The following is a 25,080-nucleotide window of genomic DNA, read 5'->3' as shown; positions in this document are numbered from 1 at the left end:
CGAGTGGTTGGGGTGGGGTTGTTTGATTGTTTGACGTGGTGATGTGAGCTCGAAGCTCCGGCGTTGTCGGTAATGCCAAGACACAGCCGCGTCTAGCTGTTGCCTTCACCAGTCCGGTGGATCAGCGCCGATGACCTACACTACAACCTGCGCACTCTCGAGCTATCTTTGCACCTAGACTCTGCTATGGGCGATGAGCACTATCGCTTGCTTTGTTCCTTGCCATGTCCACGTCTTCCTCTCTAGTACTAACCTCGCAGTGATCGCCACTCATACGAGCAGCGATGCTGAGTACCGCGCGCCTGGCGTGCGTCATCGCCGTTTATCGCAATAGCATCTACTCCATTTAATTAAAGAGAAGGAATGCGATCATGCTCACAGGCATGCGCATGCGCAAAGAGTGTAGAGATATCTGCAGTCATGTCGTTACACACAGCGACGGATCAGCGTGGCGCAGGCGCATCGCAAGAGAGGGAAATGCCTTCGGAAGGACTATTGCACGACCTTACTACACCTCTACATACGTCATCAGGTACTACAAGTTCTCGCATCGCGCAAGTCAGGAACGGGCGTTGGGGCTCAAGCGTCACATGCCGCTCGTTGAGACTTGAGGTCAGGCAAGACATGGCGCCGACCCACGCGCGCATCTCGCACCCATGTCAGCCTCAGTCACTCGCCCAGCGGACTTGAACACATGTTTGCATTGCCTATATGCAGGCACCAGCAACAATCATGCAGGCACCGTTTTCACTCACTCTGTCTCATTTGTCCTCTCACGTATAAGCATACGTGCGGCCCGCGTGCAGGTCCGGCGCAGCGTGCGTGATGGTAGCAAATGATCGTCGAGGGCAACAGTATATACATAGGTGGCCGCCATCAAGAGAAGGAGTGCGGAAGGATCTGATCATATGTACATTGTGTGTCAGCCATAGGATAAAGTACCGCCTTCACCCCATTGTCTGCTCTTCTTTCAAGTCTTCTGAATGCCCCGTTACGACACTACACCTTATTCGTACTATCAACCTTCGCGACCACCTTCAACTTACTCCCCATCTTTTTCACACACTGCTTACCATCGTATTGCCCCGCCCACACGACTCCACCCCTTGCCCGCGCGCATCGATTCCGGCGTTGATCTCTCCTCGCCGCGCACCAGAAATGTGCTGGTTCACCCTCACACCAGCCAAAGGCAAAAAGCAACAGCGCCCTTCTACCGACTCTTCATGTGCGGAGGAACTCGTTCGCGTTCGACGTAGTCCCGCGTCGCCTCGTTTCAGCGACGTCCGCGTCAGAGTACCGAGTATGAGCCTCGAGGTGGAGGAAGGGGGTGGTCAAGATCACGTGCACTTCGATGCGCACCTGAACCACCACCACAGACACCCTCATCTGCATCCACTACTCATGCATCCAATTCATGGTCACAGCCACCACCACCACGGACTCGGCATAGTCGATATCAAAGAAGGCCACCTCCGCGGCTCTGGCAGGAAACGCAGCATCTCATCTCCTTGCCCTCCACCCCCAACCCGCGAGCCATCACGTTGCCCACCACCGTCCCGCCCCCGCGAACCAACTTATCACACCCAAATCGTCGAGCCTAGGGCATCAACAACGACAGTCCGGGACAACACCCGCACAGCCCTCCGCAACGTCCAGCAAGAGCGGACCCGAGGAACTTTACGCAGAGTAGCCGGTTACGAAGCCTTGAGCAAGAGCATGCCGTGGGATTGGGATTGCGTGAGCAGTACTGTGGGAAGTAGTGCGAGTGGGGGAGGGAGGTGGATGAGGAGGAGGAAACCGAGTGGGTTGAAGTATCCGCCGTTTGGGAGTATGGATCGTTGGCTTTGACGCCTTTTCTTATGTCTGGGTCTGGTACTGGAGTTTTAGGTTGGAGCGAGTGGCTTTCATTATTATGACGTGTTATATACCCGAAATGTTATACCCTCTTCTCGATGGATACGGGCCATGAGTGTGGAACGACTGTGAAGTAGGCGTTCCACTGCCAATCTTGTGTTGGATCTACTTGCTTGATTGTGTAGTCCCTGACTAACGTTGCTGCGATCTTCGCGAGTTCAATCTTAGCGATGTTTTGGCCTGGACAGCCGCCATAACCTGCTCCAAACTACAGAGATCAGTCAGCATGTACACAAAGATGCTCTTGTGCAATCAGTATGGGGACAGAGGTCACTTACAGGTATAAAGTACCTCTCCTTCGCAGCGATATCCCCTGCTAACCAGCGATCTGGGTTGAAGACGTGCGCATCAGCACCCCAGATCTCTTTTGAGTAGTGCATCACCCATGCTGTATTTGAAGATGGCAAAATCAGCTGAGCCACCAGACAACATCTATGGGGAGTAGTGACTCACGGTTGATTGACACAATAGTACCCTCAGGTATGATGCGATCTCCAATTACCAATCCTCCTTTGGGCGCTATGCGCGGAAGACCCATGGGCACGGGACCAAAGATGCGAAGCGCTTCCTTCACACAGGCTTGCACAAAACTACTAAATGTCAGTCCTGCATATTCTTCCAAGCTGATGCAAAGAAATCGTCCCCTCACCTAAGTTGCTGCGCATCAGCATAAGACACCACCCGACCCCCACACAACCCCTTCTCTACTGCTTTGTTGACCTCCTCATGCGCTCGCTCCCACGCATCCTCATGCCGAATCATATAATAAACAAAAGACTGCATCCCCGCAGCCACCGTATCTGACCCCGCACCCACAGCCGCAAGCGCCTGCGTACCAATCTCCCGTTTGGTAAACTTATCCGGATGCTTCTCATGTTGTTTAAACCAGTACTGCACTGCATCATACCTCACATTCTCATTTTTTTCTCGGTCTACCAACACAGACGTAACAGTGTCGAAGAGGTGACCCATTGGTAAGATGGACAACCATGTCATGATTGGATTGGCTAGCAGGGCGATGTTGATCCAGCGGAAGTAACCGGCTACGGCGATATACGCGTTCAGAGCGAGGGAATTTGAGATGGAGTTACCGATGTCTTTACCTTGGGCGAGGAAGCCGAAGGGTTTGGAGAAGACGATTTCGCCGATTACGTCGAAGGTTAGGTAGGAGATGTAAGTGTTGAGATGTATTGGTTTCTTCGCGGATGCGTATTCGTCCATCCAGTCGAGGAAGATTTCGAAGGTACGGTCAATGTGCTCTTCGGAGCGGAGGAGGTTGGAGACGGTATATGCTGCGGCTATGTATTTTGATTTGTCGATCTTCTTTTTGGGGTCGGTAGTGCTCATAGGTGATTGAAAGCGATAGTCTGGTAAAGCGTGGATCTTGTACCAGTTTGCCTTGTATTCATGTTAATCGTCTACTAGATCGGTGTGCCTTTCGAAGTAGTACCTTGTGGAGAGGAGCTACGAGGATCTTTGCAATGGCATCTGGATGGCTAACGCTGACTTCGTCGTATGAGATACGAACGAAGTGACCTAGGGAGATTGTGAGCGAGCCATCGATAACAAGCGCTGCTGCATATCTTTTACACTTACCATGTTGTTCATGTAAGCGTATGAGTTCGAGGTTTTGATTGCCTTTTAAAATCCGATGCATATGCCAAAGACGAGTAAAAGAAGCAGCAAACGGACCTGGTATACCGCTGATTGCGGAAAAGTACCGACGCCATGTAAGTAGAGTCAAGAGACTGAGGCCTGCAATTGAAGTGACCAAAAGCCAGTACATTTTGATTCAGTCGAGATGACTGATGTCAGCATGAGCTTGATCTGCATAGTCGGAAGATATGCGGCGTGGCACATAAGTGGGATGGAAGGATTTGGGACTTGCATACTTCTGGAGTAGCGGGATGCGGCTTTAACCCAATCAGGCTTTTAGCGAGATGAAGTCGAGGTGGCATAGATTACGAACCGTTAGCGAGGGTGAGGACGGGATCCCAAAGTTTTGCCTCTAATAGACGGCTTAGTACATTACAACACTGAGCAATGCAAGAGTGAATCGCTATGCCGAGCTAAGTGGGCTAAATATCAACTTGACTCTACCGCAAGCTCCTCGGGCGTATCTCTGATAGCCGCTATATCCTCGGTGTATGTCGCACATCCAGTTCAGTCGTCACAATAATCGAATTCTGCCGGGAAGACTTTACAGAGTTGGAATGCGACTCACCAAATCCGAAAATCGGTGGACCTGGTTGTTTGTGTATCCCTTCCACAAGCTCTACTTGCGACTCGTTGTCAGTCAGCCCCTGCTCTAGCCTCGTTATAGTTCCCATAGAAGCGCGCTTATTTCGGAGTCCTCGGCGCATCGATGAGAGATGGTATGGCTTTTCGTTCGATCGCTCATAACTGCCCGCAGAGCTGTATTTGCCTCTGACCTTACCCCAAAGTGCTTTCATTGCTGGCAAATTCGCCGCAACGATCGCACATTGGACCTCGAACGATGCCACAATTATCATCTTTCCAACGTCTATTGATAGATCTGTCTTCATCGAGGATACCGATATGAGGATGGGTAGGCGGATGATTGCGACTGTGACGGAGATGATGCCGAAGGCGAGGACGGAGACGACGGTGACTTTACGACGTAGATTCATTTGGAGGGTCAAAACAGAGGGTATCGGGAGACAGATGATGTAGAGGTCCATGAAGATGTTCTAAAAGCGACACGTGTCAGTATGCGCGCAAAGTGTGGTGGCTGAGTGTAGGTAGCCAATACGTACAAGGATAGGTGGAGTGAGCATCATGATACGCATATCGATGCATTTAACCTCTGGATGCAACATGGGGTTGAGAATCTTCTCAAACGGTATACATTGTAGGACTGTCATGAGCCTAGATGTCGTCAGTCTGCGGCCATATGAATTGCGGATACCAGTCAACTTACAAGCTAGAGAGGAAAATCGAAAACGCCAGTGCGAATCCAATATATACGAAGCCGCGGAACGTTTGACCAACAGAAAGCCGGAGATAGAACAAGAGAAAGGTCATCTTGATGACGGAGTGTTCGCCATAGATCACGATCTCTTCGATGAATGATATCTGCGTGCTTCCTTAGTCCTTCTATCTCTCACGAGAACGCTGATGGAGAGCTTACCCGAAGAAGATCGAGGGATTGGAAACTGCAGTCTATATTGCCCGGTCTGTTGGAGTCGATAGTAAGTCTTCGCACAATTTCAGCAGATCACCCCCGAACTTACTTGCCACAGCCCAGGTTCAGGAACAGCTGCAGAACAACTTGATGAACAATACTGACGACCTGAGAGAATAAGCAACGGTGAAGACATCGCAAAGCTGGTCATATTTTACCAGCACAAGACACGAAGCTGTATCATCCCAACCCCATGATCTCAAGACCAATGCGCGAGAGTAGAATCGGGCGACCGAGGACAGCAAGCCAATTACGAACGTGAAGTAGGCGACAACATACGCCCACTCGAAGAGGCTGAGCACCATACTGAAGCTGTAGGGTGGGAACTACTGCTGGAGGAGAAGGATGAACGAGCAACTCCACAAAGCAGAAACAAAGGAGATGCATCTCAGGTCCAACTGCACGAAGATCAAACCTCCACCCTACACGATGCCCGAAACAGGCTTCACGCATCGACACGATGCAAGAAATCTCTATCGCGTCTCTTCTGGCTCGCTGATTTGCCTGACACACCGCGAATGCGCGCCACGGCACAACATGCGGCGCAATTAAACCCGGACCTGGTAAAGCCATGTGTATTGCACCCCATCTCAGGGGAGACGAGTGTTGATCTTATGTCGTTATGGCGGCAATCTAGATGGCGTGCGTGCTCAGGACGCGAAGAGGTACAGGCTGAGGAGCGCGGTTGAGGCCGCGAGGGGGTGACGAGCTATTCAACGGTCCTGCCGCCTTGGCAAAGTACACGCCAGGTGGTACTATCGTCGGGTAACTTGTTCATGATCGCGAATTGGGTGATTTGGGGGGTTTAGGAGATTTGCAGGAGAATTGGAGATGTTGGAGGGTGAGGTGTGGAGGTGTGGCTAGTCAGCAAACGTCGGAAGGGTCCAAGCAATGACTACGACTAGGGAGGCACGTCATCGCGACGCATTGGCATCGACCACTTAGTAATAGCGACGGCACGTAAAGGTACCGAGGTATCGACATGCCGCAACACAAAATTTTGCGAAAACCATCGACACGATGCGAACGATTATCGCCCAAAAGACTAGATTACGGATACACACTTCCTCGATTACACATCCTTCACAAACCCAACCTCAATAACCTTATCCATAGGAACGTCCAAACTCGCAATCTTCGTTCTCGAGTTGTCCCGAATAAACAAGAAAGCCTTGAGGAAGAATCGTCGAACGATGTTCGTGCCGACCTTGACCTTCATCTGCTCTTTACCAATAATGTACAGCACCTCACGGTTGTACGCACGCTCAAGAGCTTCCAGACGTGCAGAAGTAGTCGAGTTGCGCGTTGGAGTCGATATGCCACTCCCAGCAACAGTTTCGGTAACCATGGTCTTCTCCGGCTGGGCGCCGGTAGCCTTAGCTGATATCTCACCGTCGCGTTCGAGGGCCCGTGCGACGATGTGGTTGCGGACTTTCTCGTAGATTAGAGATGCTAGGTCTGGGGTAATGACTTCGTCCATGTAGCCGTGGCGGACTACTAGGCGGTAGCAGTTGGGGACGGCGAGTCGCGAAACACTGTATCGGTTTTCCGGGGCGACGAAAGGTACTTCTAGCGGCCGGAGGTGGAAGAAGACGATGACCTCGGGGATGGTGACTAGTTTGCGGATGAACTGACTGAAGACGATAGGAGTTGTCTCGCCGGCTTTGTCGAAGAAGATGCCGAAACCTTCCATGATTCCGACAGACTTGCTGCCATACTGCTCGGTCAGCTCTAGGCGGCCGTCTGGTAGTGTCTTTACGAAGTGTGTCGTTGGGAAGCGATCGCTAGCTTCCGCACCCCATTGTTGCTCTTTGCCAAACCGCCAGAGGATGAAGATGGACCCAAGGAGGCAGGCCAGAAGAATAGTGAACCAAGCGCCGTCTGGAACTTTGGTGAGTGCCGATGACAGGTATGCACCGTCCAAACAAGCGATGGTGAGCCAAGGAAGGAGCACAAAGTATGGCTTGATGCGCCACACTAAGATCGCAACAAGTGTAACCATGCATGTGTCGAAGAACGTGACGAACATGACGCATACACCGTAGGCGTTACCTAAGGATGTTGTGTTGTTGTAGATGGCAGCGACAAGTACAGTTCCGATCATCAGCAGCCAGTTGATGCTGGGGATATACAGCTGCCCATGATACGTTGTCGAAGTGTGCACGACCTTGATCTGTGGAAAGTACGAGAGCTTCATGATCTGGGTCAGGAGTTGAAACGTCGCCGTGATCATGGCCTGCGACGCTACGATAGCAGCGGCGATGGCTACGATGAGCGAAAAGATGAGCCATCCTGGTGGGGCACAGTTGTAGAAGGGGTTAGAGTATGCCTCCGGGTGCACACTGATGTAGGCAGCTTGGCCACTGTAAGCGAGCAGTAAACACGGGTAGGCGTATCCGAGCCAACTGATCTGTACTGCACGGCGACTGAAGGCACCGATATCTGCGAACAGAGCTTCAACGCCTGTAAAGGCCAGGAGTATACCGCCGAGACTGCGCCAGCCTTCGTATTTGTTCCGTATCAGGTAATCGAATGCGTAGAAAGGATTGAAAGCTTTTAGGATCGCGTAGTCATAGCTGTAGTCGTTAGTCAAGAGTACTTCGGAAGTAACAAGAACACATACTTGGCAAGGTTGTATATTCCAAACCCAGCGTTCAAGGCCAGCCATACAATGACGATTGGCGAGAAGACAAACGTCAGTTTTGTGACACCAAGCGGCTGCACGACGAATAGCAGAACGAGGATGGCGCATGTGACGCCGATGATGGTGGACTTCTCGATATCAGGCTTCACGACGTTGAGACCCTGGACGGCACCCAAGACGGATTGAGCTGGAGTCAGAACACCATCAGCCATAACCATCGACACGGCTAGTACACCGATGACTTGCAGTAGGCCGCGAAAGAACTTGGACTTTTCGATGGTTGAGCGGATATTCCTTGTGGATCGGCCCAGAGTATCGGTATTGTGTCTCTCCATCCCTGCATGATAGTCAGTATAGGGAGACCTATGGCAGGATGCACACTCACGTATTAGGGTTGCTTCGCGTGGATCTCTGTTCGCGATGTTTGCCTGCACCCGTTGGTGACTGAAGATCTTACGCAGATTGTTTGACGTACATATTTAGACAGAAGAGAGTATGTGCTGAACGTTCCGCCCTCTCCATCGTTGTCGGCGCGTAGGATGATCAAGACGTACTTGACGGTGACCATCAAGGTGACAGACCATAGTATGAGCGACAGAGCACCAAGCAGATTGATGCGACTAGGCGCCTCTGTGAACGTTGAAGAGTAAACATAGAGCGGCGATGTTCCAATGTCGCCATAGATGACACCGGTGGATTGGTATGCAAGGACGAGGATCTGTGTCAGACTGAAGACCTGTGTCGCGTCAGTGTGCTGGATCACACCGCGCCATGTGCTTCCTTACCTGGCTGCGCTTAAAATCGCGCTCATCGCGCAGACCTGCATCTTCGTCTTCCGCGTCTTCCAGTTCGCTGATCTTCGCATCAACCGAAGTCCGATTCGCATGCGACTTCGTACGCGAGCGCATAGGATACACTCCGCCCACAGACTGCGAAGATCGGACTGGATGCAGGTCTGCATCTGCAAAGTGTATTGAGGTATCCATACCAGGCTGTCGGTGTTGTACGCAATGACAGTAAAGCAGTCTCGCAGGACTTATACCATCCCGTTATCTGGCCGCAACTGTGACTGTCTGACAATCTCATCTGGTAACAAGCTCTACCGCTGACGAAAAGCTTTGGTTGGCTCTTAGCCTTGGTGCTTATCGTGAGAACGGAATGCCCACGTGTAGTTAGCTGCTTCATTGTTTAGGCAGGATGGCGCAGCACTGCGGGATTTTCTTGAGCGTCGGCGCGCGGGGATGTGACTTGCAGCGCTTGCTTTTCGGCGCCGCAACGCCCTTGATGCAATGTCGCGGGCTCGTAAATCGCGCATCCCGTGAAGACTTGCCAGGAGTAATGGCTAAAAGCAGGCTTTGGTCCTCAGCTCGTTGGGGAAGCACACAACACATAGGCACTCGAAAGAGTGCAGTGTGGTCGGTCACAGTGGTGACGAGCGATCATCAGCCGCCATCGTCAGATTTCGAGCTTTGCATCGTGCAGGCTTCATGCACGAGCACCAGCTGAAGTTTGGCGGGGTGTGGGATGTCTTTGTGTATTGGGCAACTGCACCCTGAGGGATGATTGCAGCTAAAATCGTCCTGAGCCAATCAGCGAGGGTCGCTAATGCCTGAGCGGGTCACCCCGCTAATGCTTGGTCTGACCTTCACAACACGCAGCCCGTGGGCCTCGACCATGCGTACGACCCTCATTGACAGACGGATCGGTGCCAGCTGTACCTCGTTTCTTGGTAGCACTACTTTGCAAGCGCCCGTCGCGGCTCGTGTCTATAAATTTCCTTCATGTCAAAGGCCCGAAAACGGGGATACGATCATGGCAGCGCATGGCCTAGCTGACGGTGCCGTTGGTCTAGCAAAGCGTACCTGCGTCTCGAAGCCGGTCATGTCGTTGGCACGGTGTGCCAATTATCAATTCGGGTGGACGCAACAGCCGCCGTATACGTGAACCCCATCATCATGAAAGCTTTCCAGTTTCTTCAGTCCGAATCCGAAGTGGAAATCGAGAGCCTCATGGGACGCGGCGGCTTTCTCGACTCAGATCCTCCAAGTTTGGGAAAGGGAGAAGAATACGGTACGCTATCAGCGTGCCTTACCACGTGATCGGCGCGTAGATTTCCCTCCTGCGGCATATAAAACGTTACATGCGTTCTCTCTCTTTCTCTTCACCTCACTTCCCAAAATTGATGAAGGATCCAAAACGAATTTCTCAAGATTGATGAAGTATTCAAAACAACTTGAGCCCTGTCATATGCTCCAAAAGCACAATGGAATTGGCTCATGTCTGCTCGTGCGCCTGATCTTTTGCTCAAAATACCAAAAAGCACACACAAGCCTCCCATGAGCTGCCGTCTGCCACTTCCACTTATACTTGATCCGCATTTGTTCCAAAACAACACACTAATATTTCATGTCGCTTTCTTCCTCCAAAATGCATCCAAACTGCTTACATGGAGAAGCACAATTCAAAGAACTAAAAACTTGTAACTAAAATAAGCTGTGGAATCTGCTATGTTTGAGTCTCTGAGCAAGTCAACCCATTCAAAAGACAAGTGGAAACTTTGATGGAGTTGTCGACAAAAACCCTTGTGTGCACGTTCATGTCCGCGCCTGGAAACAAAATGTCGCACGCAAGACACCATGGAAGTTCGAGCTTTTGTTGTGTTCTAAAACCGCCTTCTGACAGCGGAATGTCTCTGTTATCCTCGTTCCCACGATATATAAAATCCTCTCTTCGACCAGTTCTCAATTATCATCTTTCCACCACGATTCTCTTGCGCAGATTCCAAAAGGCATAGAGAAAGGAGCAATGTCTTCCAAAAAGATCAAGGCGACAGGATGATGTTCTGTTTCCGCTCTTTCTGGCTTCTCAGCACACTACAAAACTACAAAATACCAACGCATGTGAACCAAAACACCTCCCACGCTTTTTGGCTGTCTTCTGCGCTCCTGCCTTCTTACCTACTTCCTTCACTTCAACATCAAAACTCTGAGGCAAAGGCTGTATGTGGAAATCCTCGTTCTCAATCTCAGAACAAAACTAAAGCAGGCGATATTCATAGAGTCGCTCCTCCCTCCAGGTTGGAAACGCGAAATTGGTGAAAGAGAAATGTATGCAAGACTTCCAGTTCAAAAGCCTAAGCTGCCTCTGTCATGAGTCAGCGGAGAGTTTCCAAAAGTCTGGTTTCAAGGATCTCATGTGTTCTGCTTTTCGGTTGTGGGCCAAAAATAAAGCACCTACAACCTATGCCTCCAACCTTCTACGAAACTCCCCCTTTAAAAGTGATCTCGCTCTTCGAAATGCCCTACAACACAACCGATGGTTTCGAGAGTAAGATTGGAGAACTGAGTGATCGCACGGCACGCACCTGTCGATGGTCATGATCATCATCGTCACTGACACATGTATCCCCATTAAACCAGCACATAGTGTATTCATCCATTGTTCTAGTATATATCCCTAACAAAAGCCGCTCTATATGCCAAAGCAACACAGCCCAAAGCCTGAACCGACTCCCCAACTCCACATCATCACCGGGTATACCACGCTCAATTCATACAAGCACTGAACATATCTTTTCATCCCAGCATCTTCTTCCACACACGCCCTATACGCCGTGCATACACCGAAGACATCCACTTCAGAATGCCGTCCTACAACTCGTCGTGCGCATCCGGCTCCGGCATCTGGATCGGCTCCGTCGGCCTACCAAGTTCCTCATCAATGCTAACACCCTTCTTGGAGCGGTACTTTTCCCACACGCTCCAGAACTCCTTCTCCATGCTTTTCTCCATTTGGTCGGGGAGAACGACTACGTACTCGACGTGCAGGTCGCCGTATTGCAGTCCCTCGTGGGTTTCGAGTTGTTGGGCCCATACAGGCATGCCCTCTTCCTTGACGATTTCAACCATGTTGGGCTGAACGACTTCGCCGCGTTTGCGCGAGAGTTGGACAATGTGGCCGTCCAGGTGGGTGATGTTGCGTGTCCAGCCGCCCATCCATGCCTCGCGGAGGGAAAGCACTTCGCGCCAGAAGAGATCCTTGCCCCGTCTCCGGAAGAAGGTTCCGTCTGTGCGCTCGTGGTTTTGTTCTCCCATGGCAGGTTCGGCCTCGACGAGGTGGACAATGAGGTCGCCGGCGACGTAGTCGGGGCTTTCGTCTGCTTCGTTCTCGTAGGTGATGCGTACGCCCTTTGGCATGCCCTTCTCAATTTCGAGATCGTGTGATTCGGCTTCGCGGATGACTCTGCTACCGTGGCAGACCGGGCAAGGCTTCTTGATCGTCTTTCCTTTGCCGTGACATTGGTCGCAATGGACCTGCACTTGCTGGAATAGGCCGGGCGCGAGTTGCTGTCGCTGGATCCTGATACCACGCCCGCCGCATGTACCACAAGTCTCCACGTGTCCATCTTCCGAGCCTGAACCCTCGCAGGCTGAGCAAATCGCTTGCTTCTCGATTGTGAACTCCGTCTTTCGGCCGTTGTAGAAGTCGCGCAGGGGCAGTGCGACCCGTACTTCCATGTTCGGTCCGCGTCGTTCTCCGCCCTGGTGTCCAAAGTGTCCTGAGCCGCCGAAGAAGCGCGAGAAGAGATCGAAGGGATCGTGCTGGCGTGGACCACCGCCTTCCTTGTGTTGCTTGATGCCATCGTGGCCGTACTGGTCGTAGATCTTACGCATCTCTTTCTTGCTAAGGACCTCGTAGGCTTCGGCTATCTCGACAAACTTCCCACTTGCCTCATCGTCGCCACTGTTGAACGTTAGAGATGTGAGCTGATGTGATGGGTTTACGAACGTACGGGTTCTTGTCTGGGTGGAACTTCTTGCTGAGAGTTCGATAGGCTTTCTTGATCTCGCGCTCTGAGGCATCTTTCTTAATGCCAAGTAGCTACAGTATCATGTTAGCAAGTGCACTTCAACTTGCAACTGAGGCGAAAGTACAGATGTGTACAGATAACGCTTTTACATACCTTGTAGTAATCCTCTGCACCAGCAACAATCAGCGCCAAGAAGGCGACCAAAAAGAACAGCGCTAACCGTGGGAGCATTTTGTCCTATGAGTTGCGCCAACAGCGGTGTTGGAGTTGCGAAAGTGAGTGGACGGAATAAAAGTATCCGAGATAAATGCAGGAGCAAACTTCTACATGGGGTTCGCGTGTTAAACTCAGGTACGAGCGACCCCGAAAAGAAAGAATTGGGAGAGTGAAAGCGGAAGGGCGACTTGGAATGTGAAAGTGGATGTTGCGAATGGGACACGATAGCAGTAACGTAGATTATGCGGCCAATCGGAGTTACGCCTTGGCATTACCGACTTCACTTTTCATGCGAGGCATTTCCCACGCGACGACGGTGAATCGAGGCTACACCACCCCACACGCCTCCGACACGCAATAGCATACAGTAGAAGGACGCATTGAGTTGCCGTCTCCATATACGCACCCTCAGGTCGACCTTGGCGTGCGCAGCCCGCGCTAGCAAACCTCCGCAAGACCTCCGCAACCACCGCACACCAACCACGCCTCGACTCGACACCCACCACCACCCGCCATGGCGTCGATAGCGACCAAGGCGATAGCCGGAAAACCAATTCTCCCACCATGTTTCACAAGCCAGAAAGTCGGCGTCGTAGTTTCAGCAGGCAAGATGGCGAGAGCAGTACGAGTGCGCGTCGCAGAGCACGAATGGAATAAGAAGTTCAGGAAGGTGTGTTGGCACGACAATCGCACATGTGCCCATAGCAGTGCTGACGAATAAACCAGCACTTCCCAGCCCCAAAAACATACATAGCCCGCGACCCCAACAACTCCGTCGTCGAAGGAGACATTGTGCGCATAACATCCGGCTACCGCACCTCCAAAGTAATCCGCCACGTCGTAACCTCCATCGTCGCGCCCTTTGGCGAGCCCGTCGAAAACCGACCCCCAGTTCTCACCCAAGCACAACTCGACGAACAGCGCATCAAAGAGCGGTTATTGAAGGACGTACGGTCAGCGGAGCGGGGCAGGCAAGCGAGTATCCAAAGACTGGCGCTGGCGCGGAAACAAGGCTTAACAATACCCACATTGGCCGAGGCTATGGAGGGCATGAGGATACATACTGAGGCGGAAAAGGCACGGGCTGAGGCGCATGGTGGGCAGGCTGGACAGCAGAAGACGGCCAAGGAGAGGCGGTTGGAGCAGGGCAAGAAGACGAAGGCGGAGGTTAAGGCGGAGAGTAAGGTTAAGAATGCGAGGAAGCAGACTGCCTGAGGTAGTTGTGAGGTGGGAATTGTAAAACATATTGTGTATACATCAGACGCATTCAGGGACCGCCTGCATGGTGAGTTGTGGCAGCGCATGGCATACGCTTCACGATGTCACTGATGCTCAGCATTACTACAGTGATGACTATACTAATCAAGCAGCATTCACATCCATCTTACAGCGTCTTCTCCTTCTCCATGGGTATATAACGGGATATCTTCTGTTTCGTAGCTCAGCCCAACACCGAACTAACACTCAAGCCAAAAATCCAGCTCCCACAGCCAGGAAAGCTACCGCCCATCCCACCAGCCTCAAAGAAACTCCATCTCCACTCGCCTTACCTAACACCAGTCAGTCAATCAAACATTCCACACGCATCTCATCAAGTCCCAACATACCTTCCCCATCCCCCGTCTGCACCGCACCCCCCACACTCGTCCTACTCTGCGCCACCTCGGGCGCCCTCGTCCCATTCGGCCCCTCTATATACTCCAACCCCCTCCCCTCCAATCCATAGCACACCTGCACAACCTCAAAATGCGGATCCGTCTTCGCCTGCGGATAAATCTCCTCGACACACTCCCTCCACTCGTCGGCCTGCTTCGACGAAGTCTCGCAGTAAAGCATGCAGTCCTGCCACATTTTCACCTCAGCCCCCGGTTTGCAGCACGAGGCGAGGTAGGGGATCGTTTTGTTGCTGCTGCCGGCGGCGATGTTGTACGTGCAATACTTGCCGGAGACGTCGCTGAAGAACATTTCTCGTGATACGGAGGGGTGGCAGGTCAGGGGTGTGGCGAGGGGGGTGCCGGATATTATCATTTGTGTGCCCGAGGGGGCGAGGGAGGAGGTTGGTGTGGGGAATAGGAAGGTGTCGAGGGAGGTGAGGGAAGACATGGTTGTGAAATGGTGCTGTACGAGTAAGGATGTGCCGCTGTATTGTTGACAAAGAGATGTTTTCGCAGATCCGAAGTCGTGCGGGAGATATGTGGAACTCCGTCTGTGTTAAATCATACCCAAGTTACTTTTACCTTTCCCTTATACTCATCCCATCCACCGGCACCAGCGGCACTTTACCCACTTTTCTTCTTTTACTACCGTACTCAAGCAATGCCCATCCCGAGGCACTCATCTAACACCTATACCAACCATGCCACCAGAAGACTTTTTCCCCACTTCACCGACGCCTGGGCCCCTATTAACTTTCAATCTTCCTCGCGTAGGTGTAGTCGTACGAAGAGCCTCACCGCGCGTAACCCGTTCCAGTCAGGCGCCCGGTACGCCAAGAGCTTTTGGCAGGAAGCTAGGACAGAATAGGGAAGATCCAGGGCAGTAAGGCGTGCCAATTTAGACATACGGGAGATTTTCTGGACGGCTAACGGGAGGGAATACGAGGATTGACGCGCTGTGGCTGTGTTCTGGGGCACTGCATTTTGTACATTGGTAGAATAACGAACATCCATAGAACCATGTCTACTAAGTATAACCATCCTCCCGACCCTCAACACCCCCCTCACACAAACGGCAAAACAACATGACTACCAAAGTCTCCACCCACATGCACCACATGCGTCCCCTTATTCCTCTCCTCAAGCTCCTCCTTCTTCCTCGGACCAAACTCCTGCACTAGAGGATACTCACCACTAACCTGCACGCTAATTCCCTCTCCAGCCTCAAAATCAACACCCATAGCCCATAGCCCTATCTCCAGCTTCACCACCTCCCCCGCCGGTATCTTTTGCACTTCGTCGTGCGTATGAAATGGGTATTGCGGGTGGATAGACTGCGAGGGATCGGTTTTACGGTGGGAGGCGCGGAGGACGCCTGTGGGGCCGTAGTAAACCATCAAGTTTGAGTAATCGGACTCTGGGATTTCGGCGGCAGATTTGTAAGGCGCGGCGGACCAGGGAATGTTTATGGCGATCATGGGCTTGCCGTTTTTGTCGAGTTTGCGGATCAGGACGTAGACGATCATGTCGTTGAAGTCGGGGCAGGACATGTATAAGACGGCTTTGGGGAGGCCCATTAAGCGGGTAGGCTTGTCGAAGGTCATTGTGAAGGCTGCGTGGGAGACAGGGGAAGTGTTGCTTTCGGAGTTGTAGGTTAAGGTGCCGGCCGTGCTTGGTGCATTGGCTTCAAGCTTGTTATCGGCGGAGAGGTAGAGGGTGCGGTAGTCTGTTCGTGGAATGGGGAAGTCTTCTTCGACGATGGGGTAGATGGCTTCTTTGTCGCCGTAGTTGAGCGACGACATGCGTACGCGTGGTGTGTTTTCCCAATCGTTCTTCTCGCCCTTTAGGTACCGGTCGAAGAAGGATGCGAGCTCGTCGATGGATTCTTGGACGGCCCATAGGTCGTACCACTCTTGATATGGGTCCCATCTCAACCACTTATCTTTCGTATCGACTTGCATCCAGCCGCGTATCGAGCCCATGGTATGCACGAAACTGGAGTAGGATGCGACGATGTATGTTGGGATCTTTATGCTGGCAATGTCGGCGCGCTTGTCTGCCCAGTAGGGGTTCATGGTTGAGGAGCGACGGTACATCACTTTGAAGTCTTCGAGTCCGTTCTTGCCCCGGATTACGTGCTCGGTGATGAAGTCGAAGAGGCCATTGTCCCAAGCTCCGCCGCGGACGAATTGTTCGCGGTAAAGATCACCACAGGCTTCCCAGGGTGCGATGGCTTTAAGCGAGGGAGGTTGTGTGGCGGCAATGAACCATTGGACGATTCCGAGATGTGAGTTGCCTGCCAGTCCGATCGAGCCGTTGCACCTGTATCATCGTTAGATCGGTGTTATCCGGAAGACTAGTGCGAATCTTACCAGTCCATCTTTGCGAGCTCTTCGATCACGTCGTGCCCATCCTCGCCTTCTTGCTTTCCCATAATGACAATGTCTCCATCTGAGTCTCCCGCACCTCTCGCATCTACGTTGACAACCGCATACCCCCGAGGAACGTATTCTGCCGGATCGGGTCCTTCGAAGCGCTCGAGACCGCTGAGGCAGCCTTTCGGCACACCGCAACCCCATTTGACCTGGATGATGTTAGTCTTTCCTCATTCTGAATCTTTATTCTGTACGGTGAATACGAACCTTTGACATCATATCAATACCCGTATGTTTCTTGCCAAAAGGACTCCAGGCCACAATCGCAGGCACTTTCTCGCTCCCATCGCTACCGACTGGCCGGTAGATATCGCAGTACAAAGTACACCCATCTCTGACTTTGACAGCGACATCGTGCTCAGCAATCATGTCTCCAGAAAGTGCGCGAGCGCCATCCCGACTTTGGTACCCCTTGCGAAGAGTCTCTTTGCGCGGATTGAAGCCTTGGTAGCCATTTTCACCCACCTTGGGCGGCTTGACAGCCAGATTGGCGACCTGAAAAGCGAGAGGCATGATTGCAGTATGAAAAGAGCGGGCAAAGAAGTTGTTGCGAGTGACTTGCAGCAACATGGGAAGGAGGAGGCCGCATCGTGGTTTTGAAAAGAGCGTATTGTTGCCGGTGGACTCCGTGGAGACCGCCCGACCGTTCTCGGCCGCGACACTTCTATCGAGTGACCTGCCTTTGTAAATCTACACACGGCTCTCGAGGTGTAGCGTCGGCATGTGGAGCGTTTCGAGATGCACATGCACGCTAAGGCTCGCCCGATCTCGACCGTGATGCAGTGAGCCGCAGGGTCCGCCCCACAACGAAGCTTGTCTGTCCCCGCAGGGAGCGGCCGTGGACGGGCGAGCCGGGGTAATGTGACCGAGAGGATTGTAGAGGGGTGTGGAGTATATCAGTGGAGGAATATCTTGTGCCATCACCTCCGAATCTATTACTCCATTTCAAACTCATCAACTCATTGTATTGCGACTATGGCGCCCTTCCTTGACGACAACGAGAACACGAGCACTGCTCAGCAAAAGTACGGCGACTGGCGAGATGACTTCTACGAGAAGGGCTATGTCGTTCTCAAGGGCGTTGTGCCCAAGGAGCGTGCTCTGAAGTACCGCAACAAAATGATGGACTGGCTCGGTACTTTCCCCAACGACTTCGATATCAACAAGCCAGAGACATGGACCAAAGAGAATCTACCCCAAAGCTTCAAGAACGGCATGTACCTCAACTACTGCGCTGCACACGAGAAGTATGTTTGGGAGGCAAGACAGTGAGTACCCCTCTTCGCAAATGACGCGCCACTCTCGGTGACTGACGCTTTTGCGAATAGAGAACCAGGCGTTCTAGCTGCGTTTGAGAAGCTGTGGAACACAAACGAGCTCATTGTGTCATACGATACCATCAACCTCACACTGCCGAATGCTGGCAAGATGGCTGGCAGCAAACCATGGCCGCACGTCGACCAGGCACCCGAGCGACAAGGCCTGTCGTGCGTCCAGGGTATCATCAACCGTACGTCAAGACTCCTTTCTTCGAACCATTCTTAAGCACCCTGCTAACACCCCCTCAGTCTCCGAGGCCGGTCCCAAAGATGGCGGACTCGTCGTAATGGAAGGCTCAGCCAAGCTCTTCGACAAATTCTTCAAGCAACACCCTCCGGACCGAACCAAGGGCCCCCTCGCCGCTCTCCATTACGACTTCTACCCCTTCCAAGACACCGACGTAAAGTGGTACGAAGACCAAGGCTGCAAGATGGTCAAGGTCTGCGCCGAGCCTGGCGATCTCATCCTGTGGGATTCGCGACAGATGCACTACGCTGTGTACCCCGAGACAGACAACATCCGCACGATTATCTATGCTTGTTACACACCGGCAGCCATGGCGTCCAAGGAGGATCTGGAGAAGAAGAAGGAGATCTTCGAGAAGTGGGAGGCGACTACACATTGGCCGCATATCAATATCCATTCGCAAGGGAAGGCCAAGGTGGATGGAGAGATTGATCCATGGGAGCGGACGGAGCCGCTTGAGAAGCCGGAGTTGACGGATAAGCTGCTTAAGCTGGCGGGTGTGAAGCCGTACTGAGGAAGACATAATGTATGACTTTCTTAGGCAGAGGCGAATTTTTATAGCGTTGTATAGAAATCATTCACATTTGAGCAAATACTTCGTCCCAGTCGTCGAAACCGTATGTTGCATTGAGTGTGCTGCCAATGCCATCGAACATGTCAATGTTCTCGTAGTTGCCGTGGTGGGCAAAGCCGTCCATTGGAGGCGCCGAGTTGGATAAGTCGTTGGTGTTGCTGTGATCAGCCATCGACAGCTGCTGCAGTAGTTCGTGTATCGTACGTGACGTTCCAGGAAGCTCAGTGTCGTGTCGTTCCAGCACAGGCAAAAGTCCCTCAAGTACAGCCGAGCCTTTTGCTGCATGGACAGCAACGGCAGAGTGCTTTCTCAGCTCAGTAAATGCCATTCTTAGGAGATTGATGATTCGAAGTTTTGCGTCACCTCGATAGTCATGCGGGTTGGCAAGCATGTCTAAGGATACGTATATAGCAGCTGCGACTGTTGACGCAGATATAACCCAAACTAACCTGTAAACCCTAGGAACAGGCTTCGCGTAGTAGCTCAGAAGATTGTTCGCCGACTGGAGGGCCAGCTGTCTGAAGTTTGGGTCATCATCTGGATGCTCCGGTGACAATACACGAGCGATGGTCAGCAATAAGAAGTCAATAACGAAGTGGATCTGATAGCGCTGGAATGGTATCCAAGGGTACTCTAACTCCCATATCCGGTCGTCTTCGTTGGCTGGAAAGTTTGACGATAGATGCAGGGGCAGGTCTCGTCGAACAGTCTGAACCTCCTCGATGGCTTTGATAAATTTCAAATTCGTCTGGTGTGTGTTGGCTTTGATGTAGATGTAGACTATGTAAGAGACACGGCACATGATTGAATGGTAATGAGCCGGTGAAGGAGTAGCGAGATTTCCAGACTCGAAAGAAGCAGGACTATCAGCCATGGGTGTTCTGGGTAGTATGTAGTCGTCCTGGCTGGTGATGGTCGATACATGGCAGCAAAAGCTGGCGGGGGAAATTGATGGCGGTCGAGACCAACTTCCAAGCCTAGAAAGAGTCAGTCAGATCGATTGGGCCAAAGTGCACGTGGCCAGTACTTACCAGTCCCGGATAACGCAAGCCCACCACAACCGACGCCCCATTTCTCGCTGAGAAGGGGACGACCACTCCGGTCTTTTGCACAGGTCTTTGGAGATGTTGACTTCATTCCCCAGCTTGTGCATATCAAGGCATCTAGCCATGTTTGTCGCAAAGCCGGTGATAAGCCACTCTCGCTGGTGTTCACCAAAGTTGGAGTGACATAGTGTCAGCACCGACAGAGCCTGAACAACAGGGAGAGAAGGTGAGCCTGCAAACCCATACCTCTCTAACTCTTTCAGCGCAGCCTCATACCAGAGACGAGACGTATGTACTGCAATAGAAACAGGATTGTCCAATGGCATTCCAAGTTGAGGTAGTTGGTTGACATCGGGTATTTCGTCTGGGTTGGAATAGAGTATGCCCACAGCAAGGACAGCAAGGTAGACAACCAGCCAGGGTCTCCGTGCGCGATCGATGCCAGCACCGAGCTGCGTACTCTGCCAGAACTCTTCGTGTTCTCCGAAGAACACATCAGCATCCACGGCGCAGTGCAGCCAACCCAGCGTTTGGAGCGAGAAGGTAACGAGTTGGATACTAGCGTCTTTACTGGGAAGAAGCAGATAGATGGGATCCGCAGCAGGTTCGTAAAGTCTATCTATGAGATCCTTCTCGCCACCCTCGCGCGCAGCATTGGTCGTGATACCGATATCGAACTGTTCAAACGCCGGGATCAGGTCCTCCAGGGAAGCCGACGGTGCAGAATAGTCCGTAGACTCGCTGGTGCGGCTATGAGCACACGGCTTCGACAGCGCAAGAGCGGTCTCAAGTTCAGCAATCTGGGCGCGCAGGGCGCCTCGTTCGCGCAGGAGGTCCTCGAGTTGCACATCCTCCGCGCTGCCAGCCTCGGAGTCGGCGTAGACGGTTAGCTGTCCCCTGACGCGGACGATCGGCCGGCGGCAGGAGTTTCCGGCATTGCGGCGCACGCAGGGCGCGCAGGGGGATTTCTTGTCGCAGCGGATTTTGCGACGGCTGCACTCGACGCACGAGCGGCTCACGCGCTGCGATGTCTTGATGCCGGCTTCGCTCATGGTGCGTGAAGGTGACGTACGTGGTGTGGGTGGTGAACATTTGCCGAGGAGCTTGAGGCTCAAAATCTCCCAGGCCTGTAAGTACACGGTACGCGCGTACCCCGCATGTCTCGTCTCGTGTCCCCCATGTCGTTCCCAGCTTTTCCCCCTGCCTGGACCGGGCTATCCCCACACCTGGAATCGGCTTAGCCCGCGCTCCCTCCACAATCCGTTCGCATACTTATTGGGCTGCGCGGCCCAGTGCGGGCGAGGTCCGGGGTTGCACTGCGCTGAGAGTCGTGTTCCAAGTCACGACGCAGATGCCATGGCGCTGGTAGCTGCGTCCACTTCGGACCTGGAGGTGTACAAAATCTGGGGAATGCCTCTCTGTTTCGAGGCATCAGCGGATGTCCATCATGGCGCTTCACGACTCCAAGAACGAAGCCAGCGCTCACATTGAGATAGTCGATGCGCATAAGAAAGCTGCCAGGCCGGTGGTTGGCACCATCAGGCTGTACGACGAGGATGGCATTGTGCTGATCCCAACACCAAGCAGAGATCCCAATGGTAGCTCCAATCCATCAAAACCATCAAGACGAGGATCGCTAACGAACATAGATCCTCTGAACCTTCCGAAATGGCAAAAGTACATTATCTTGATCATCGTCGGCCTCTACGCTGCCACCGGAAACCTGATGGCCAGTGGCATCACCGCCATCCTACCCATCGTACAAGCCTCGTACGGCGGCGACCCAAAGACCAGCGACCTCGCAACCTGGCCAGCTTTCTACATGGGCGTTGGTAACCTCCTCGCGATCCCTGTAGCCCATGCCATCGGCCGAAGGCCCGTCTATCTCATGTCGACCATCGTGCTCTCCTTCGGATGTCTCTGGTGCGCGTACAGTGGAAGTCTGGAGTCGCACATCGCAGGCAGAGATGTCATGTCGATTGCTGCCGGCCAAGCTGAAGCGCTGTGCCCCATCATCGTACAGGAGATTTTCTACCTGCACGAGAGAGGCCATGTCATTGCGTGGTTCTGCGCGCTGCAGACGCTTGGTACTGCTGCGCTCATTGTAGCGAGTTCGTATCTCGCGAACGATCTGGGCTGGAGATGGTGGTACGGCGTGTTTGGATGTCTGAGCGGCGCCATTGCAGTCCTCAGCATCATTTTCGTCGCGGAGACTAAGTATGAGCGCACGCTTGAGGCACTGAGTAAGTCGACCTACACCACATAGTCCAGCACATATACTAACCCCCCTCAGACGGCCAAGGTATCGACGAAGACGGCACCCTCGTCCCCGTAACAACAAACACCAAGCGGCCCCTCGACACCATCAACTACGCACCCCGCAGCTTCGTCAAAGACATGCTCCCCTGGAAAGGCCACGCCCACTGGTCTGAAGCCATATCCTGCTGGAAGCAAATGTTCCAAATCATCTGGTTCCCCAACATCCTGTGGCTCATCCTGATAAACTCCGCCGCGCTCGGTATCTACGTCCTCATGTCCGCCCTCTTCGCCGGCGTCCTCGTCCAACCGCCCTACCTCTGGAACTTCGATATGTTGGGCTATGTCTTTGCGGGACAGGTCGCGACAGCCGTTGCAGTCCCGCTCTTCTGCGGTTCCCTGAGCGATTTGATCGTCAAGACGATGAGTAAGAGGAATGATGGTGTGAGTCAGCCGGAATACCGTCTCCTCGCTCTTATCATCCCGCTGGTGTCTATCCTCATCTCGACCATCATCTACGGCATGACCGCACAGAATCCCAACAACTGGAGCTGGGCTGGCATCGCCGTCACGCTAAACGTCGAGTACTTTGGTTTCGTCGGTATTGTCGTTTCCAGTTTCGTGTACTGCATGGATGCTTATCCTCAGCGCATCGATGCTGCGCTCGTTCTCATCTGCTCGCTCAGAGGCTTCATTGGCTTTGGAATCTCGTTCGGGTCGATCGCTTTCGTTGAGAAGGCTGGGTATGAGGGTGCGTTCAATATCTGCGGCGGCATTGTGGCTGCACTGATGTTCTTGGGCATCTTTGTTTATCTGTTTGGCGAGAAGATCCGCAGTATAACGCAGAAGTGTGCTCAGGATGAGTAGATGGCGGATTGCGACGATCGAGTAGAGGATACAGCCACCTTGAACGTATTAGTGTTCCTGAGTTGAACAGCGCTGCTTCTTTAGTTATGAGAAATGAGAATGAATCTGCATTTAACCCAATGACATCGCTCTATGCTTCCGTTAGCAGTCAACCATGCGGGATCAGACTGACTCAAATGTATCATAATGTACGATCGTTATTGAGCAAAAGTATATTGAACATGCTCTTGACCGTACGGAAGGGTATCGCAATAACTCATTGAGTCGCCGCTCTGTAAATGGCCAAAACTCCTGTACTATGCCCATGCCGTTATACGCCTTCCATGCTATTACTCATACATCGTCATCATAGACGTGATTGATGGCGTTAATCCTCTACAAACTCCTCTTTCATGTCATCGTCCCCCTCATGTTCTTCGTAAGCGTTCACTAGGAAAGGGTGGTGGAGCGCTTCTTCTGCTGTGATGCGCTTCGCAGGATTGCATTCCAGAAGGCGGTGCAAGAACTGGACAGCCTCTTTCTCATCCTCATCCAGCTCCCTCTTTGGTTGTGTCTTGTCGCCTGTGCGGCCTGTGCACCAGAGTATGATCTTCTCCAGGCTGTGCCCACCCTCGCTATAGCTGGGTACATTGGTCTCGAATACCTGGCCGTGCAGGAGGGCTGTCTCTCGCATCTTCTTTCGTCCGAAGATGGTCGTGATCTCGAGGAGCGCATCGATGTCGTCTGCACTGTGGAAGAATGGGAACCGCTTCGAGAGCATGGTGAGCAGGATGACACCGACACTCCAGACGTCGATTGAGCAGGTCTGCTGGGTGCACTTGAGCAGTACCTCAGGCGCACGGAAACCACGAGTACCTGCACGGTTGGCACGGCGGCTGTTGCGTGTATCATTCTTAGGGTATGCGGAAGCGGTGTGGCCTGCTGACTGTGTCTGCGCGTAGACACTGTGTGATATCCTGTATCGACGGTCCTCCTCCGACATGTGGCAGGCGCAGTTGTGCCAGTCTGTGCCCTCTCGCTCGGCGAGACCAAAGTCGACAAGGACTCCGCGCGACTGCGAGGTATTGTAGAGGAAATTGGTGGGTTTGACGTCGCGGTGAATGATGCCTTTCTTGTGTACGGCTGCGAGTGCAGTGAACAGGCTCTTGAAGTAACAGCGCATGTCGGAAATGCCCATGTCGCGGTAGTAATCGCGGAAGTCGCGGTGCTGGTAGTAGGGCAACACAGCGACGACCTGGTCTTGGTGGCGGAAGGCGGTGATGAGCGGACATACTGAATCCGCGTCCCTCAAATCAAACAGCAACTCGAGCTCGTTGAAGATGCGTATCGGACTGCTCGTGACGTAGATCTTCTTGATCGCGACGTAGCGGGGCTTTCTGGCGGGTTGTCTCTTGTGTGCTGGGAGCGATTTAGCCTCCTCGCGCTCGTCGATGTCCCAATCGTTGTTGTACTTGGTGTATTCGAGGTCCTCAGCCTTGTAGACGGTGGAGAAGGTTCCTGTGGAAAGCGTAAGTCCAGCCCGCTACCCTGCATGCTGCAAGCCAATGATGTAGGACATACCCTCTCCAATGCGGTTAATCAGTCGGAACCGCTTGCTGATTCCGACAAATGTCTCCTCGAAGCGTGCCATATCTTCCTGAACGGAATCTTCGACTTCTTCGTCGCTGCTGTCGGCAGTGCGCCCGCTTTCGTCGAGCGGGTTCATGCTTTCGTCCTGTGTCTCTTCGGCCTGGTCCTCTCCCATATCGTCCTCGTGGACGTCGATTGCCTCTGCATGACTCAGTGAAGTGCGTGCCTTTGCCATTGTGCGCGTGGCTTGTGATGTTGTGTTGAACGATGCGTGAATCTTTCTTCGCGGTATGGCGGCCGACGCGTTGGACCCTGTTTGGCTA

General features: G+C 52.8%; 10 protein-coding genes across 10 annotated transcripts; 3 read left to right on the top strand and 7 right to left on the bottom strand.

The window, feature by feature from the left end:
* Positions 1-1,936: 1,936 nt before the first annotated feature.
* J4E84_008519 (uncharacterized protein) lies at positions 1,937-3,513 on the bottom strand (the record flags this gene model as incomplete). The annotated part of the gene is made up of 5 exons (XM_049391090.1): positions 1,937-2,122; positions 2,193-2,302; positions 2,368-2,504; positions 2,564-3,312; positions 3,505-3,513. The coding sequence occupies 5 exons, from the start codon at positions 3,511-3,513 to the stop codon at positions 1,937-1,939; spliced, it is 1,191 nt and encodes a 396-aa protein (XP_049241122.1).
* A 2,678-nt stretch (positions 3,514-6,191) lies between these two features.
* On the bottom strand, positions 6,192-8,749 carry J4E84_008518 (uncharacterized protein; the record flags this gene model as incomplete). Its single annotated transcript, XM_049391089.1, has 5 exons — positions 6,192-7,695; positions 7,743-8,100; positions 8,149-8,191; positions 8,239-8,499; positions 8,549-8,749. The coding sequence occupies 5 exons, from the start codon at positions 8,747-8,749 to the stop codon at positions 6,192-6,194; spliced, it is 2,367 nt and encodes a 788-aa protein (XP_049241121.1).
* A 2,664-nt stretch (positions 8,750-11,413) lies between these two features.
* On the bottom strand, positions 11,414-12,804 carry J4E84_008517 (uncharacterized protein; the record flags this gene model as incomplete). Its single annotated transcript, XM_049391088.1, has 3 exons — positions 11,414-12,506; positions 12,556-12,644; positions 12,727-12,804. The coding sequence occupies 3 exons, from the start codon at positions 12,802-12,804 to the stop codon at positions 11,414-11,416; spliced, it is 1,260 nt and encodes a 419-aa protein (XP_049241120.1).
* Positions 12,805-13,303: 499 nt separating this feature from the next.
* J4E84_008516 (uncharacterized protein) lies at positions 13,304-14,004 on the top strand (the record flags this gene model as incomplete). Its single annotated transcript, XM_049391087.1, has 2 exons — positions 13,304-13,459; positions 13,516-14,004. The coding sequence occupies 2 exons, from the start codon at positions 13,304-13,306 to the stop codon at positions 14,002-14,004; spliced, it is 645 nt and encodes a 214-aa protein (XP_049241119.1).
* A 1,504-nt stretch (positions 14,005-15,508) lies between these two features.
* Positions 15,509-17,392, bottom strand: J4E84_008515 (uncharacterized protein; the record flags this gene model as incomplete). The annotated part of the gene is made up of 3 exons (XM_049391086.1): positions 15,509-16,766; positions 16,817-17,028; positions 17,087-17,392. 3 exons carry the CDS (start codon positions 17,390-17,392, stop codon positions 15,509-15,511), a joined length of 1,776 nt encoding a protein of 591 aa, XP_049241118.1.
* A 462-nt stretch (positions 17,393-17,854) lies between these two features.
* On the top strand, positions 17,855-18,959 carry J4E84_008514 (uncharacterized protein; the record flags this gene model as incomplete). Its single annotated transcript, XM_049391085.1, has 3 exons — positions 17,855-18,147; positions 18,208-18,389; positions 18,448-18,959. The coding sequence occupies 3 exons, from the start codon at positions 17,855-17,857 to the stop codon at positions 18,957-18,959; spliced, it is 987 nt and encodes a 328-aa protein (XP_049241117.1).
* Positions 18,960-19,023: 64 nt separating this feature from the next.
* J4E84_008513 (uncharacterized protein) lies at positions 19,024-19,821 on the bottom strand (the record flags this gene model as incomplete). The annotated part of the gene is given in 2 exon segments (XM_049391084.1): positions 19,024-19,799; positions 19,815-19,821. 2 exon segments carry the CDS (start codon positions 19,819-19,821, stop codon positions 19,024-19,026), a joined length of 783 nt encoding a protein of 260 aa, XP_049241116.1.
* Positions 19,822-20,046: 225 nt separating this feature from the next.
* On the bottom strand, positions 20,047-21,224 carry J4E84_008512 (uncharacterized protein; the record flags this gene model as incomplete). Its single annotated transcript, XM_049391083.1, has 2 exons — positions 20,047-21,107; positions 21,218-21,224. 2 exons carry the CDS (start codon positions 21,222-21,224, stop codon positions 20,047-20,049), a joined length of 1,068 nt encoding a protein of 355 aa, XP_049241115.1.
* Positions 21,225-21,512: 288 nt separating this feature from the next.
* On the top strand, positions 21,513-23,188 carry J4E84_008511 (uncharacterized protein; the record flags this gene model as incomplete). Its single annotated transcript, XM_049391082.1, has 3 exons — positions 21,513-21,663; positions 21,715-22,308; positions 22,359-23,188. The coding sequence occupies 3 exons, from the start codon at positions 21,513-21,515 to the stop codon at positions 23,186-23,188; spliced, it is 1,575 nt and encodes a 524-aa protein (XP_049241114.1).
* Positions 23,189-23,555: 367 nt separating this feature from the next.
* J4E84_008510 (uncharacterized protein) lies at positions 23,556-24,992 on the bottom strand (the record flags this gene model as incomplete). Its single annotated transcript, XM_049391081.1, has 2 exons — positions 23,556-24,685; positions 24,749-24,992. 2 exons carry the CDS (start codon positions 24,990-24,992, stop codon positions 23,556-23,558), a joined length of 1,374 nt encoding a protein of 457 aa, XP_049241113.1.
* Between the last annotated feature and the right edge of the window lie 88 nt (positions 24,993-25,080).

Source organism: Alternaria hordeiaustralica (genome assembly GCF_023758085.1).
Source record: "Alternaria hordeiaustralica strain BMP 2776 chromosome Unknown scaffold_22, whole genome shotgun sequence".
Taxonomy (NCBI): domain Eukaryota; kingdom Fungi; phylum Ascomycota; class Dothideomycetes; order Pleosporales; family Pleosporaceae; genus Alternaria; species Alternaria hordeiaustralica.
This window is presented reverse-complemented; position numbering and strand designations above follow the sequence as displayed.